The sequence below is a fragment of the Aspergillus glaucus genome (assembly GCF_001890805.1).
Source record: "Aspergillus glaucus CBS 516.65 unplaced genomic scaffold ASPGLscaffold_2, whole genome shotgun sequence".
Classification (NCBI taxonomy): domain Eukaryota; kingdom Fungi; phylum Ascomycota; class Eurotiomycetes; order Eurotiales; family Aspergillaceae; genus Aspergillus; species Aspergillus glaucus.
This window is the reverse complement of record NW_019170454.1, coordinates 954,701-967,605: the sequence shown is the minus strand read 5'-3', so window position 1 is coordinate 967,605 and position 12,905 is coordinate 954,701. Positions and strand designations below refer to the sequence as shown.

At 49.9% G+C, this 12,905-nt stretch overlaps 6 protein-coding genes across 6 annotated transcripts; all 6 read right to left on the bottom strand.

Moving 5' to 3' along the window:
• Positions 1-370: 370 nt before the first annotated feature.
• On the bottom strand, positions 371-1,030 carry ASPGLDRAFT_42184 (uncharacterized protein). Its single transcript, XM_022545557.1, has one exon. It carries the CDS (start codon positions 1,004-1,006, stop codon positions 398-400), a length of 609 nt encoding a protein of 202 aa, XP_022405275.1. The 5' UTR covers positions 1,007-1,030; the 3' UTR covers positions 371-397.
• Positions 1,031-1,352: 322 nt separating this feature from the next.
• Positions 1,353-2,526, bottom strand: ASPGLDRAFT_117601 (putative pyruvate formate lyase activating enzyme; the record flags this gene model as incomplete). Its single annotated transcript, XM_022539888.1, has 2 exons — positions 1,353-2,063; positions 2,131-2,526. The coding sequence occupies 2 exons, from the start codon at positions 2,524-2,526 to the stop codon at positions 1,353-1,355; spliced, it is 1,107 nt and encodes a 368-aa protein (XP_022405274.1).
• Positions 2,527-3,190: 664 nt separating this feature from the next.
• ASPGLDRAFT_723989 (uncharacterized protein) lies at positions 3,191-4,107 on the bottom strand. Its single transcript, XM_022549613.1, has 2 exons — positions 4,013-4,107; positions 3,191-3,955 (listed from the first exon to the last, which is right to left on the bottom strand). Exon 2 carries the CDS (start codon positions 3,828-3,830, stop codon positions 3,327-3,329), a length of 504 nt encoding a protein of 167 aa, XP_022405273.1. The 5' UTR covers positions 3,831-3,955; positions 4,013-4,107; the 3' UTR covers positions 3,191-3,326.
• Positions 4,108-4,657: 550 nt separating this feature from the next.
• xlnR (putative C6 transcription factor) lies at positions 4,658-7,953 on the bottom strand. The gene is made up of 2 exons (XM_022545556.1): positions 7,422-7,953; positions 4,658-7,363 (listed from the first exon to the last, which is right to left on the bottom strand). Exons 1-2 carry the CDS (start codon positions 7,744-7,746, stop codon positions 4,992-4,994), a joined length of 2,697 nt encoding a protein of 898 aa, XP_022405272.1. The 5' UTR covers positions 7,747-7,953; the 3' UTR covers positions 4,658-4,991.
• A 182-nt stretch (positions 7,954-8,135) lies between these two features.
• Positions 8,136-9,894, bottom strand: ASPGLDRAFT_42174 (uncharacterized protein). The gene is made up of 4 exons (XM_022545555.1): positions 9,639-9,894; positions 9,437-9,452; positions 9,050-9,327; positions 8,136-8,980 (listed from the first exon to the last, which is right to left on the bottom strand). Exons 1-4 carry the CDS (start codon positions 9,690-9,692, stop codon positions 8,477-8,479), a joined length of 852 nt encoding a protein of 283 aa, XP_022405271.1. The 5' UTR covers positions 9,693-9,894; the 3' UTR covers positions 8,136-8,476.
• Positions 9,895-10,161: 267 nt separating this feature from the next.
• On the bottom strand, positions 10,162-12,896 carry ASPGLDRAFT_42173 (anoctamin family protein). The gene is made up of 5 exons (XM_022545554.1): positions 12,719-12,896; positions 12,497-12,650; positions 12,155-12,443; positions 11,644-12,075; positions 10,162-11,597 (listed from the first exon to the last, which is right to left on the bottom strand). Exons 1-5 carry the CDS (start codon positions 12,798-12,800, stop codon positions 10,341-10,343), a joined length of 2,214 nt encoding a protein of 737 aa, XP_022405270.1. The 5' UTR covers positions 12,801-12,896; the 3' UTR covers positions 10,162-10,340.
• Positions 12,897-12,905: the final 9 nt, after the last annotated feature.

The following is a 12,905-nucleotide window of genomic DNA, read 5'->3' as shown; positions in this document are numbered from 1 at the left end:
GACTCAAAAGTGCAGTGGTGGTTTAGGGGATTCTTGGCAATGCGCTTCAATTTGCGTACACCTGGCGAAGACTTTTTGGGCGAACTTGGCGCTTTGCTAAGTTTTTGGGCGAAAATCCTCTACGGACGGCGTCATATAGCATCGCCATAGTGTGAATCTTGTATTCTCGCTATTCTACCGCAAAAGGGTAATATTAGCGAGCAAGGCTGAATGAACTTGTTTACTCCGTATTATGTATATAATATTGGACGTGGTGCCCGCGCTTTGACGCCACCATTCCTGCACCATTCCTGCTCAACACACTGATCTACATGTGTGACGCGCGAAGGAACTGGAGATATCTGCTCGATTTGTGACGTTTCCTGTGGTCCGTGTATATTCAATCTGCAATGTCTGCTTATGGAAAGAGGACTAGCATAAATACTCCTATTTCTCCTATAGCAGACCTTCGAACACCGGCTGACTCGACTAATCCCACAGGCGCATCTGCGTGGGCCAAATCCAAGCTGCTAACCTCTAATATCGCTCCAAAGTTAAGCAAATCCGATCCAAAAACTTTTGTATGGCAGCAGATGGGTTCAGATACGTGCTCTCCCGGAAAACGACAAAAAAAAATTCGATTATCGTCCACAAAAAACCCTTGGGGCCGGCAACGAAGGGCAATCTCCTCTACCATGAATAGCATTCGACACTTGTCAGCGATGCGAAAAAACCCCATCGGAATTTCGAAGACAATTTGTTTTGGATATTTACCATTGGTCTTCTCTGTCAACCATTCGCTCTTCAAGACCTTGATAGCAACCCGTAGAGCGTCAGTCCAAGTCAAATGAGAAGAGTCGTTGTCGTACCCTTTCAACAGGTCCTGGATTGCCGGGACAATGCTTTCATCTTCGAGCTCGAGCAGTTTTCTCGAAATTTGTTGAGCAGCAGCAGCCAATCTTCGTACCTCTTCCAGCATCTTCTGCTCCAGAGCAACCTCCAATGCCAAAACCAGAGGTTTTGCCATGACTCCAGCGCGAGCCCAGTTTCTTTTCTTTTCTTTTTTTTTTTTTTGTTGCTCGCTTGGTACTCTCGATATCCCTCGATTAGATCGACAATCTCGCGGTCCATGTTCCGGTTGATTAGATTGTCAAAGACAGGGACAAAGGTCTGCGTGAATATAGCCATGAGTTCAGGCTTGTTCAATGTCACTGCAGCGATGAATGAATTGTTTGGCCTTATCTTCCCGGCTTTCGTTTAACCATGCTCTTGACCTCAGTATGCACCTGATTGGTAATTGGTCAGTGGCGAATGTCATAGAGCATCACAATGCCCAACATATCGCCGAAGAAAAATCCATAGGCGATTGCAATTCAGAGATGAAATGCACTACTATTTTCATCCACTTCGCAAAACCGCCACAAACCCGCCGCTACAGCAGCGTCTCTCACACTTCCCAATTCCTCGTCCTTAACAGCGCGGTTGATCTCCGCATACCTCACCTCTTCTCTCTCCCCATCCTGCGTATTCTTCAAAACTCGCCTCTTCTTCCCCACATGCGCATCCGGATGATATTGCTCCATGATATGCACGTATAGATCTTTGGACACATTCTCCGCCAGCCAGCGCATGATTTCCCGTCCCTCGTCTTCCTTCCCGGGCATGACGAGATGTCGCAGCAGAACACCCTTCTTCGCGATGCCGTCTGATGTAAATGACAAATCGCCTACCTGGTTGTGCATGGCCTTGACGCTCTCCATTGCGGTCGCGGTGTAATCATCGGCTTTCAGTAATCGTTTCGATGTGCTATTCTTCCAGACCTTGAAATCAGGTAGATAGATATCGACAAGGCCGTCTAGTAGCTCTAGAGATTCGAGCGAGTCAAACGACGAGCTGTTGTATATAATCGGGACCTTGAGGCCCATATCGCGCGCGGCGAGAATCGAGAGCGCCACCTGAGGGACGACATGCTCCGGCGTGACAAGATTGATATTATGCACGTTCCCTATCATTTGAAGCTTCATATACCACTCCGCAAGTTCTTCCGGCGTAAGATCGAATCCTTTCCGTTGATGTGCGATGTCCTGACAAACATCCCGTCAGTATGCGCCAACCTACCAAACCACAAACCACACAAGAAGTGAGGCATACATGATTCTGACAAAAAACACACCGCAAATTACACCCCGAGAAAAACACCGATCCACTCCCATGATATCCCTGAATACACGGCTCCTCCCCCCGATGCGGCGCAATCACATTGACCTTGGCCGTTTCCGCCCCGATCAAACACACTCCTGTCGTCTCATATCGGTTCACGCCGCACTTTCGCGGACAGAGATTGCATTCGCGGAGGTGTGCATATGCCCGCGACCGTTTCTTTGATGCGTCGACGGATGTTAGGAGTTGGTAGCGGGGGATGTAGTCGTCGAGGAGGAAGGCGGGGGGGATGCCGACGAAGCGCTTTGGGATTATAGGGGATAGAGGGTGTGGGCGGATAGGGCGGGTGCGAGAGAGGAGTTGGAATGGTCTGCTTATGGTGTTCATGTTGGGGATTGGTGTGAAGCCATCGCTATTGCGAGTTTGAAGAGTAAAGGGTTGTTGAAGTATGAAGCCGGAGTAAAGGAAGCTTATCGCCGAGACGCTGTCGTCATACATATTAGCAAACAGGGTCCCATGCATAGTTAGTTACTGTAGTTAGTTAGCACAATGTGTATATAAACCTATGCACTGCAGGCTATATGCACTTAGCACGTTTGCTGCCACTACAGTAGTAATTCCACGAGAAAACATATTAAGGAGCCGATTGACTAGACTTGAGGTTGCCAGATAGTGCCTGTGATGGATAGGTAGTATGAAGAAGACAAGATTGTTATTGTGGGCGAAGAGAAAAAAATGCCAGTGGTGGGAAACAAATTTACAGCTAGTTCCTTTGTTTATTTTATTTTATTTTTATTTTTATTTTTTATTTTTTATTTTTTTTATTTATTTTTTTTTTTTTTTTTCTCTTGAGCTGCGCAGCAATTGGCTGGTGGATACAGAAAAGCAACGCATTCACTGAATAACTAGTTCCTTGGGGCATTTACTTACATGAGCAGGTTACTCTTGAGGTGAGCTCAAAACCCACCACAAGAGCTAGCGTCGTTTATGAAAAGGAAAAAAAATTAAAAAAATTAAATATATATATATATAGTGCTACTGCAAAAAGTAGTTGGCGTAGTTGCAAGTATAAGTTGACTCGTGGTTGTTGACGCTCTAAACTTGACAGCAAATATCAACAGTGAGACTCAAGGCCAGTGGCATAAATTCATTCATTCTTGGGGCAACATTAGACCATATCTGAGGCACTAAGCCCAAATGAACGCCTCAATCTCACCATCCTGCGTAGTACCCTCTCCATTAATCATCTCCCCATTCCCCTCCCTATACCTCCACCTCTTCCCCATAACCTGCTTAAACGTATCAACATCCATATCCTCCCTCATAACCATATCCGAGAACATTCTAACAGGCAACACACCCTCCAACGGCTTCAACGGCACAACCAGATCCGGCGCAACAAACAAAACAGCACTTAGTCTCCGCACACCAAGAACACGACGGACGCGGTGTCTAGCTGTGGAGATACGGCCACCGCTCGGGACGACGGCACACCAGTCTGTCAGGATTACGGTTGCGTCACCGGGGATTGGAGTCCAGGTACCGGGTGCGTTTGCGCCTTCGAGCTCGAGACCGGAGGTTCCGTCTTGGAAGATGATGGTGAAGGTACCGTAGTCCGTGTGCGAACCGCATCCGTTGTCAGAGTGCGGTGCCGCAGTTTCGGGGTTATAATCGCACAGTCTGAAGTTCATAGTCCAGTTCTTATGGGCCTTTCTCAAATCCGTGCCCGCAAGGACACTAAGCGAGTCCAGCACGTTGGGGACGTAGTTCTTGCTAAAACGGTGTTGAAGAACTCAAACACCTCGTTCAGACCATGGTCCGCCAACGACCGCTACAGGGGCACTGGGATCAGCGCGTTGCGCTTCGGCGAAAGGTCAATGGTGAACTTCTGGTCTGAGGTGGTTTGTGCATGGCGCTGGTCTTGAGGATGCCGCGGAGGGGGTATTTTGCGTTGAGCGCAGCGGCATCGTGTTGGTGGGCGTATAGGTAATCGAAAAGAGCGTGAATCGAGGCGAATGGCGCCTTAACGCCCAGATCGACAGAGGCAACGGTGGAATTGGGGCCCAGGAGGCGGATGGTGGGGGAGGCCGGGGCAGTCACGTTGGGGAGTGCGGCTGCGGTTGGGAAGGCCTCGATGGGGCTCGCGGTTGGTGTTCGCGGTAGCCATGATGCTTGATATGTGTTCAGTTCAGTAGGTTGTAAGAAAGATGAGGGGGTTAACGTGAGGGACGCTGACGTCTTTATATATCCCTTTCGGGCAGTGTGGGGCATGGATATGCAAGTATGCCCTGACTTGCAGAGGTTGACTGGTGTATAACGCTTGATGATATCCTGATAGATGTCGGTTTGAAAAGAACAAATTGATGGATAAAAAAAAATAAAAATAAAAAAAAATAAAAAATAAAAAAAAATAAAAAATAAAAATAATGTGCGAGTTATGCTCATGAAATTGCATTATGTTCTGGTGATGCAGTAGCCAACAAAGAATAAAGTCATAGTTACCCCTGGAACTCAGGTACATATATGTAACAGGTATATTTATATATATACAGGAGATGTTTCAATACAAGCCATAGTACAGTAAAGTACAAATATAAAGCACGTCTCCAAACTCCCATTCAACAAACTCATTTCCTAAATCAGTGGTATCACATCGCAGTATCTAGAAAAGCAAGAAAAGAAGAAAGAGAAAACACAAAATTGAAGCAGAGATGGAGATACTCCATATTACAACGCAAGCCCCCCACCATCCCCAGACCAACGATAAAGCGACAAAACATCCCGCCTCCGTTGCTGCTGCTCACCAAAATCCTCGGGTACCCGACCCCGAACCTGTGCGAGAGCCGAGCGCATCACCTTACGGAAGTTTCTCTGCAAGGCATTAGCAAGACATGCAATAGCAATATAACCAAAGGAAGGGGACTAGCCTGATACTCCGTATTCAACGTCACAACACAAGCCTCATGCGCGCGGACAATAATCTCACAAGCCCGTACAACACTAGCGCTAGCATCACCTTGCAATTTATCTGCCGTCAAAAGCAACAAAAAGCTACCCTGTAACAGATAGATTCCGAAGAAGAACGGCATAAAGCTCAGATCCGGGTCATATTCGAGGATATCTGCCACAGCCTCTGCGCCGCTGACGGCATGGCCTAGGGCGGAGATAAATGAATCGGATGAAATCCAGAGGTCATTGTCATCGAGTAAGTTGACAGGGTCCCATTTTCCTGTTAACAGGATGTGAAGGACGTGCATGATATGAGTGCCATAGGCGACAACTGTCTTCGTGTGCACGATGGACTCGCTAACTCGAGTTCCGACGGCGCTGCTACTCGAGCGGCCGGATGGGCTGACGTGGTCAAGGTGTGTGCCGTCAACTGCCGTGGGCTCTGATTCTGTCCCTAGGACTAGGTTGCTGGTGTAGCGCGCTTCGAATTCCTTTAAACTCCGGTTATATCCGTCAAGCTGGCGGGTAATCTCTAGCATCTGCGCGTTGCATTCGTTGCTGTTGCGGAACGTTGGTCCAAATCGCGGATGGTTTCTTGCATGCTGTAAGTCGACTATCTCACCCAAAATGGTCATCAAGGGCAGAAAATAGCCAAACATGCTGTGACCTGTGCACTCCAACGGCGGCCCTGGTGTACGGTAAGCATCATTGGTGAAATCTCCCGCCTGCCAGAGATCATCGTTCATCGGCTGGAGTAGCCTTGAACATTCCGTGTCGAGCAGAGTCAACGGACGATTATAGCAGAGTGCCAAATGACGATCAGTCGCATACAGCAACCACCAAATCCGCCGACGCTCTTCTCGCTCTTCTTTCGTAATTTCTACTCCATTTCCCATAGGTGTAACCAAAGGCTGCTGCTGCTGAGCATTTTCCGCCATATCACCATCTCGCCCCTCTCCATTCTGCCGTGAATTGGGACCATTAGGTGGCAACTCACGACCGAGTCTCAGTTCTCGCGCCAAAGCCCAAGCTGCAGTCCACCATCGCATACTAGCTGCTTTGTACTCACTCGCAGAAACAACGGTGGCTAGATGTACATACGTCGCAACATCATCCACGGCCCCTGTTGCACTGCTCTGCGCACCCAATTGATCCATTGAGACTCCAAACCCGCCTAGAGCGACGCCGTTGATAACCATGTTGGCAGCATAATTGGGAGACGTCTCTCCCGCAGCAGGACCGTGTATTAAAGGTCGTAGCAAACCAACGGTCAGTTCAAGCAGCTTCTGACAGATCCTCCCTCGTGCTGACGGGGGTGATGTCAAGAATGCGGCGTCGCTCGTCTGTGCAGCTACCCAGAGCATACTAGCCAAGAGTGCAGGGCTACACACTCGTGGCTTTGTTGGATGGAGGAACGATTGTTTGCGAAAGACATATCCGACCACATATGGCGATTGGGGCGAGATATGAGAGGAGGAAGAACTGGTGAAATAGACATCCATAAGGTCGCAAGCTAGCGACTGGGGTATTATAGATGCGATGTGAGGCAACACTGGTTGTAGCACAGGGTATCGTAATGAACTAGGGAACGGATGCATGCTGAACGATGGGAAATTGGCAGGAGACGGAGGAGGAAGAGGCAGCCATCCAGGTGACGGTGCAGGAGAAAGCCCCATAAACGGAGCTGAAGGGTTCTCTGCTGAGCCAGCGAGACGAAAATGATTCAAAGATGATGGATTCTGTTCTTGCGGGTTCATCAGCGGGTATGCACTTTCTGGATAACTGAAGCCATTCGGTGGCAGCATGTTTGTCGACGGCGAGCGGGAATTCGTATTCGACGGATGAAGCATCTGCAATGGTCTGAGATCAGAGACAGACATAGGCCGGTTCGAATCGTTCAAAGTGCCCTGTAACCCATCCACAGCAGTACCCAAGTGTGTTTGCTGGGCCTGGGCCGGGGCACCTTGCTGAACGGGGTTCGAATTCTGTATCCCAACCATGCCTGGCATCTCCGAAGATTGTAAATGCGATTGCGCCGGCACATTGGCGTTCCGAGCAGCATCAAACGTCGTAGTCTCTCGCGACGAAAACCCATCCTGAGAATTCTGTTCTCTCGCCACAACACCATTATTCACTCTATCTGTATCCGTATCACGATCCGACGATGGATTCGCAGCTCCCACGGTGGCCACAGCCGCAGCAACAGCAAGATCTTTCTTAGACGCCTTCCCACGTTTCTTGCGCGCTCGAGCATACTCGCACGCAAAGCCAAATTCTGCACCATTAGCCCAATCCTCCACTTCACCCCTACTGGGAAGGGAAGAAAAACTTACCAACGCAATGTGCACACGGATTCTTCCCATCACACTTCGTCCTCAATTGATTACACTGATCGCACGCCCTGCTAATCCTCCTCCGAACAGGAGCCGAGGCTGACTCCATAGACGGCCTTTTCCGATTCACGCCTTCCTCGAAAGAATCCTGCTGCGACAATTCCCCAACACCAGATGCGCCATTGATGCCGTTCTCGTTATTCCCGGAAAGCGACGGGTTCCGGGGGGGTTTCCCGAGCGCATACTCCGAGCTCTCGGCGAGGATGTCCAGGCCGGAAGGTGGCGCGGGGGCATGATTGAATTGGTGGAATGAGGCAGTCGACATTGTCACACAGGGGGGAAGAGGTCATGCTGGTCGTACTGGGTTTAGGGGAGGAAGAGCGCGCGCTGCGGCGCAAGTGGTGCGACGGGTGGACGGAAGTCAGGTCGAGGGTTGAGGGAGGAAAGCAACGAGCATCGTAGGAATGGGCTGCTCGTGTATAAAGAGAGAAGAAAGAGAGAGTACAGAGTAAATAAAGATATTCAAAAACGAACGTACGATTGAACGAGTGGAGTTCAGGAGAAAAAGAAAAAGACCCCGAACGAAAGAGTGAAATGTGGAGAGAAAAAGGCGGGGAAATTAGATCGAGATATCTCCGAGATGTCCGTAGGGCAGAATGCATACATACTACATATCACATCTGTACGGTTATTATACTGTTTGTTTCAGTAGATATGGTATTGGGCTTTCCTGTATATAGACCCAGCAATTTGAAGACTTGTGCGCGATTATACCTCAAAAATAGTAATATATGTGATAGATATCAAACATTCGAAACTAGGATATTGTTCAATACCATAAAAAACAGATCCCAGCAATAGGACAGCTACAATCCCCTCCTCCCGTCCTTTCAAATCCAGTCAGAAAAAAGAAAAACGCGCAGAACACCACCCACCGAAACGAAAGACATCAAACTGGTCCAATAAACACGCCGCACACCGAAAAGAAGCAAAGAAACGAGAAAATAGTCGCTGATGGTATGTTATTATCAACAAGGACGCGGTCCACGCCATATTCACGAGACAACAGGCAACCCGTGTGTTGGCTCTGTCTTGGTGACATCGGGGTCGTGCTGACCCTCATCGCCACGGAGACGTTTGTTCTGGAACTGGCTGCTGGCCAAGTAATTCGGGTCCTCGTTCGGGTGTTTCCGCATTCCCAGACCGGCAACCGCTATCCGGTTCAGCGAGTTCATATCGTCGTTCGATGCGGCCGCGTTTTGGTGAGGCTGGGGCTGCTGCTGAGGGTTCCCTGTAGGAGCAGGACCGGCAGAGTTCGGGTTGGATACAGCCGGTGGTATCTGCATTTCCGTCCGGGGCTGGCTCAGATCAATGTTTCCTGGAAGTTCGGGCACTTCACCCTGGGTGTCGAGTAACCGCGATTGCAAGTTGATGATGTATTCTCTGAGCTGGTAGTTCTCAGTCTGTAGATTTTTAATCCCGTCGGACATGTTTTCAAAGTCCTTCACCTGGTCCTCCAATTTGCGGATGTAGGTTTCTTTTCGTTGACGGAATGCTCTCTGAAGACACACACACACACAATATCAGCAAGAGGACCAAGAACGCCAATGCAAATACATCTCCCATACCTGCGCAGCACGGTTCTGAGCAGCCCGCTTGGAAGTCGACAATGGCCGCTTGCTAAAGCTCTTGGGAGACTCGGGGCCGGACGGATCCTGCTGGGGAGGTGTCTGAGGGGGAGGACCGGCGAGCATCGAAGCACCGGAGATAGCCGGGTCAATGTTGTTCTGGTCGCGGGGGCTAGCATTCGGCTGCATATGCGGAGGTTGCGCAGGTGGAGGTTGCGGCGGACGGGCCTGGGGATGGGACAGGTGCTGCTGGGCCGCTAGAAGCTGATCATGGAGCACTATCGCGATGAGGTTAGTTCTGCAAAGACATCCGGGCACTGGCTGGTTGGTATATATCGGATGGAACGCGTTGTCTCTTTTACGAACAATCAGCAAAGCGCGACTCACCCTGATCCGCATGGTCCTACAATGAAGTCAGCATCGCCTCTATGGTCAGGTGGCAGTGGCAGTGGTGAAGAACCCTCGCGCGACACCGCCATCGAGTTGCGCAGTAAGCATCAACGCGTAGATATCGATGGCGGGGCCACGGTCGCAGAGGGAATCTCTTGTACGGGGAAGAAGAAGAGGGTGACGATGACAAACAGCTTACCTGAGCAGAGGTTTGCATGCTTGGATGCGGTGCTGGGGCTAGTGCGGGCTGCATAGTAGCAGTAGGAGTGATCGCAGTGCTATTAAAGAAGGCCAATTCGACGACGACAGCGACCGGCAAGAGCCAGTTGAAATCCTGGATTGAATAACACAAAAACGCGTGCGAGAAACAGTATAAACAGTATAATATCGCGAGATACTCCGCTGTAGATGACGATGAGGTAAGCCTATACAGCCAGAAGAGAGTGAGTAGTAATGGATTAGGTCAGGCAAGGCTGGGGAGGATTAGTTAAAATATGACTGTACAGGGAGAGAGGGAAGGAGAGGAGAGTGGCGGCAAGCGAAGTCTTGGCGTGACATTCCATAGTGTCATATTTGTGCATCGCTTAGTCATCTACATAACTGGACTGTAGTGTGCTACTTGTACAGGTGGTGCATAATCCTCCCAGAATTCTTCCATATGCCTGGCTTCCGCTGCTTCCGAATAGTACAAAATGTCACTCTACAGTTACAGAGGCAGGAAGGCAGGGGTAACATCGCAGTTCTCACTGTAATCCTGGCATGCCGGTTTCGGAGATTCGGAATACCAATGCACGCTAACCATATCAGGGAATGTCTCTGTTCACTGCTATATACGAGTACGACGAAACGACACGCTCACTCTAATAATACACAGAATAGTCTCTAATAACAGCAAACCAGCTCACTGCTGCTTCTTACCTTCCTTTCCAACTTGCGCCTGGATAATGCTCTGACCAACCCGCGCAGACTCCAACCATCCCTTCTGCCGTCTCCAGAACCGATCAGCCGGATCCGTCTCATGCAGACTCGACCTCCGAGCATCATCTTCCAACGTCTTGACGCTGATTTCATCAAGCTCAGAGCCCCGGATGTCCTTCTCATCATCGGGCTCATCGCCCATCACGTCAGTACGCAGCGTCGACTCCAGGTAGCGCTTGCGCATGAGGTAATGGTTCGTGCGGTCCTGGCGGGAGTTGGGCAGTTCTAGTTTATCCATGGCCGCGCGAACAGCATACCGCACGATGAGGTAGAGATGTTCGGAGAAGAAGATGGTCAACAAAAGCGCCCAGACCTTGATGATAGATGGTTCGCCGTTCGGACCTGGGTGGCCGTTGCTGAACATGTAGATGAGGGCGGAGCTCGTGATGCTGCCCACCCAGGACAAGAAACCCAGGCTCTCAAGCCAGGGACCGATGGTGTCCGCGCGCAATGGCACAGGCCGGCGACATTCCATGCAGATCTTGAAGAAATCCGAACGGAGCTCAACCCAGTTGTTGGCCAGGAAGGAGACAGGAACAAGTGGCCAGACGGGGGAGAAGAGAGCTAGATAGCCAAACTGGATGCACATTTCACGCAAGTCATCGGTGACGTCGTAGTCCGAGAGTTCGGCTTCATTGCGGGCTCGGGTGAGGAACTTGACCTCGTCCACGGGGTCATCGAAAGAGACGGATTGGTCATTCTCGCTTTCAGAGTCGCTTCCGATAGCGTCAATCTTGCCCTGCTTCTTCTGATATTCCTTGTACTTGCGCAAAAGGTTCTGCTTGAGGTACGGGACGATCGTCTCCATGGCAAAGCCCACAATCTGCGCAGTAACGGTGAAATAGATCACTTGTTTACGTAGACGGTCGGGATCAATGCTGAAATTGGCAGTACGAGCCGTCGTTGCGTGTTCCTTGGACACGAATGGTCGCACCGTGACTTGGAAGATATCTAGATAGGGGACAATGAGGCTGGCGAATGGCACGTAGACGAATGCCGTCAGGAAAACGGGAAGGTAAGACGTGATGAAGTTGATGACGAATATCTTTTGTGTTAGCGCGATATCATATGCATCCTTGGTCTCGAAGTTTTCGTAGTCATTAAGCTTGGTAGCGACGGCCGTCAGAACAGCGCTCATGGTTGGCACGAGCGAAGAAAGCAGAATCGTGGGAATGAAAACCTAACAATTAGTCTGCTGTAGCATGATAAAAGGATAGCTGACTTACCAGGTATGTTTTAAGAGGCCCGTTATACACCTCCGAGATAAATATTTCAATCGCAAAGCACGTAGCGATAATCACTCCCAGAGCGACAGTGGACAACAAAGCGAACGGGATCTGGAGCAACTGGCGATACATCCGCTTCTGAGCAGGGAACACGCCCCGAACCTCACCAGTGCCCTCATCTCGAACTTCCTTTTCAGCAATAAACTCTCGTCTCTTGGTCCGCACGACAGAAACGCCTTTAGTCTGCCAGCGGCAACTCAGGTCGACTTCCTGACGCTTCCAATATTCAATGAAAATGATACACCACAGGGAGTTGACGACAGTGTAGATAATCGAGAAAGATCCGAGCAGCAACCAGCAGGAGAAGCCGAACAGGGCCGGAAACACCAAGAATCGAAAGTACGATTGCAGAAACGCAAAATAGAGAGCCACCTGCAGTACCAGTCAGTTTACCTTGCATCACCCCGCATTGCACTGCATTTCATTGCAGCGTAGAGTTAATCACACATACACTTTCACCAAATTGACCTCGAATCTGATCTAGGTCCTCCGGAGACAAGAACGTCTTCCTGCTCCACTCCCTCATACACCGATTATTGGTCTGTTCGTCGTGCAACGAGAAAATCGCATCGATGTTCTTCCATTCACCATAGCCTGGAGAGATTCCCGCTCCACCTTCTTCCTTCGGCACTGTGATCATATGGTAAATTACGCGTAGGCGCTCGGCTTCAGTCTGGGCTTCTGCGGTGGACGCTGATTCGGGTTCGGTATTACGGACGCCATGGAGCCAGTCGCGGACACTATATCAAGTCAGCCCCCATTATCTGCTAATATATATTTGAAAAATACTCACCGAGAATGATAAACCCCACGCTTGATACTCTTCTTCGTCGCCCGCACAAACACCAACAACGTCGATTCGTCCCCCTGACGCACCTCGGTCTGCAATCCTATTTCAACCAGGGTATGCAGCAGCAATTCCAACTGCTTTCCTGATTCGGAGGCATCTGTAATCGTCAATATCTGTCGTACCTTGTGATCCGACCGACCATCTTCGAAAATCTGGAAATCTTACCATCACCCCCAAATCGATAACGGATGACGTAGTCCACATCATTGTTGTGGTGCAAGACGTGGTCTGCGGAAGCAGTTGCCATTATTTCAAACACCGTCCACGCTTCAAATACTATAAGAATAAAAAACGATGCGGCTGTCTAGGAACCGCCGCCAAAAAGAGAAATCATGGGATGGATGAAGTCGGT

Coding starts and splice junctions, on each gene's coding strand:
- ASPGLDRAFT_42184 (XM_022545557.1), bottom strand. CDS start 1,006: ATGGCAAAACCTCTGGTTTTGGCATTGGAGGTTGCTCTGGAGCAGAAG.
- ASPGLDRAFT_723989 (XM_022549613.1), bottom strand. CDS start 3,830: ATGAACTTCAGACTGTGCGATTATAACCCCGAAACTGCGGCACCGCAC.
- xlnR (XM_022545556.1), bottom strand. CDS start 7,746: ATGTCGACTGCCTCATTCCACCAATTCAATCATGCCCCCGCGCCACCT. Junction 7,364..7,421: donor TCCGTGTGCACATTGCGTTG/GTAAGTTTTTCT, acceptor CTAATGGTGCAG/AATTTGGCTTTGCGTGCGAG.
- ASPGLDRAFT_42174 (XM_022545555.1), bottom strand. CDS start 9,692: ATGCAGCCCGCACTAGCCCCAGCACCGCATCCAAGCATGCAAACCTCT. Junction 8,981..9,049: donor CTCAGAACCGTGCTGCGCAG/GTATGGGAGATG, acceptor GTGTGTCTTCAG/AGAGCATTCCGTCAACGAAA.
- ASPGLDRAFT_42173 (XM_022545554.1), bottom strand. CDS start 12,800: ATGGCAACTGCTTCCGCAGACCACGTCTTGCACCACAACAATGATGTG. Junction 12,651..12,718: donor TTATCGATTTGGGGGTGATG/GTAAGATTTCCA, acceptor TGACGATTACAG/ATGCCTCCGAATCAGGAAAG. Junction 12,444..12,496: donor CGTGGGGTTTATCATTCTCG/GTGAGTATTTTT, acceptor GACTTGATATAG/TGTCCGCGACTGGCTCCATG.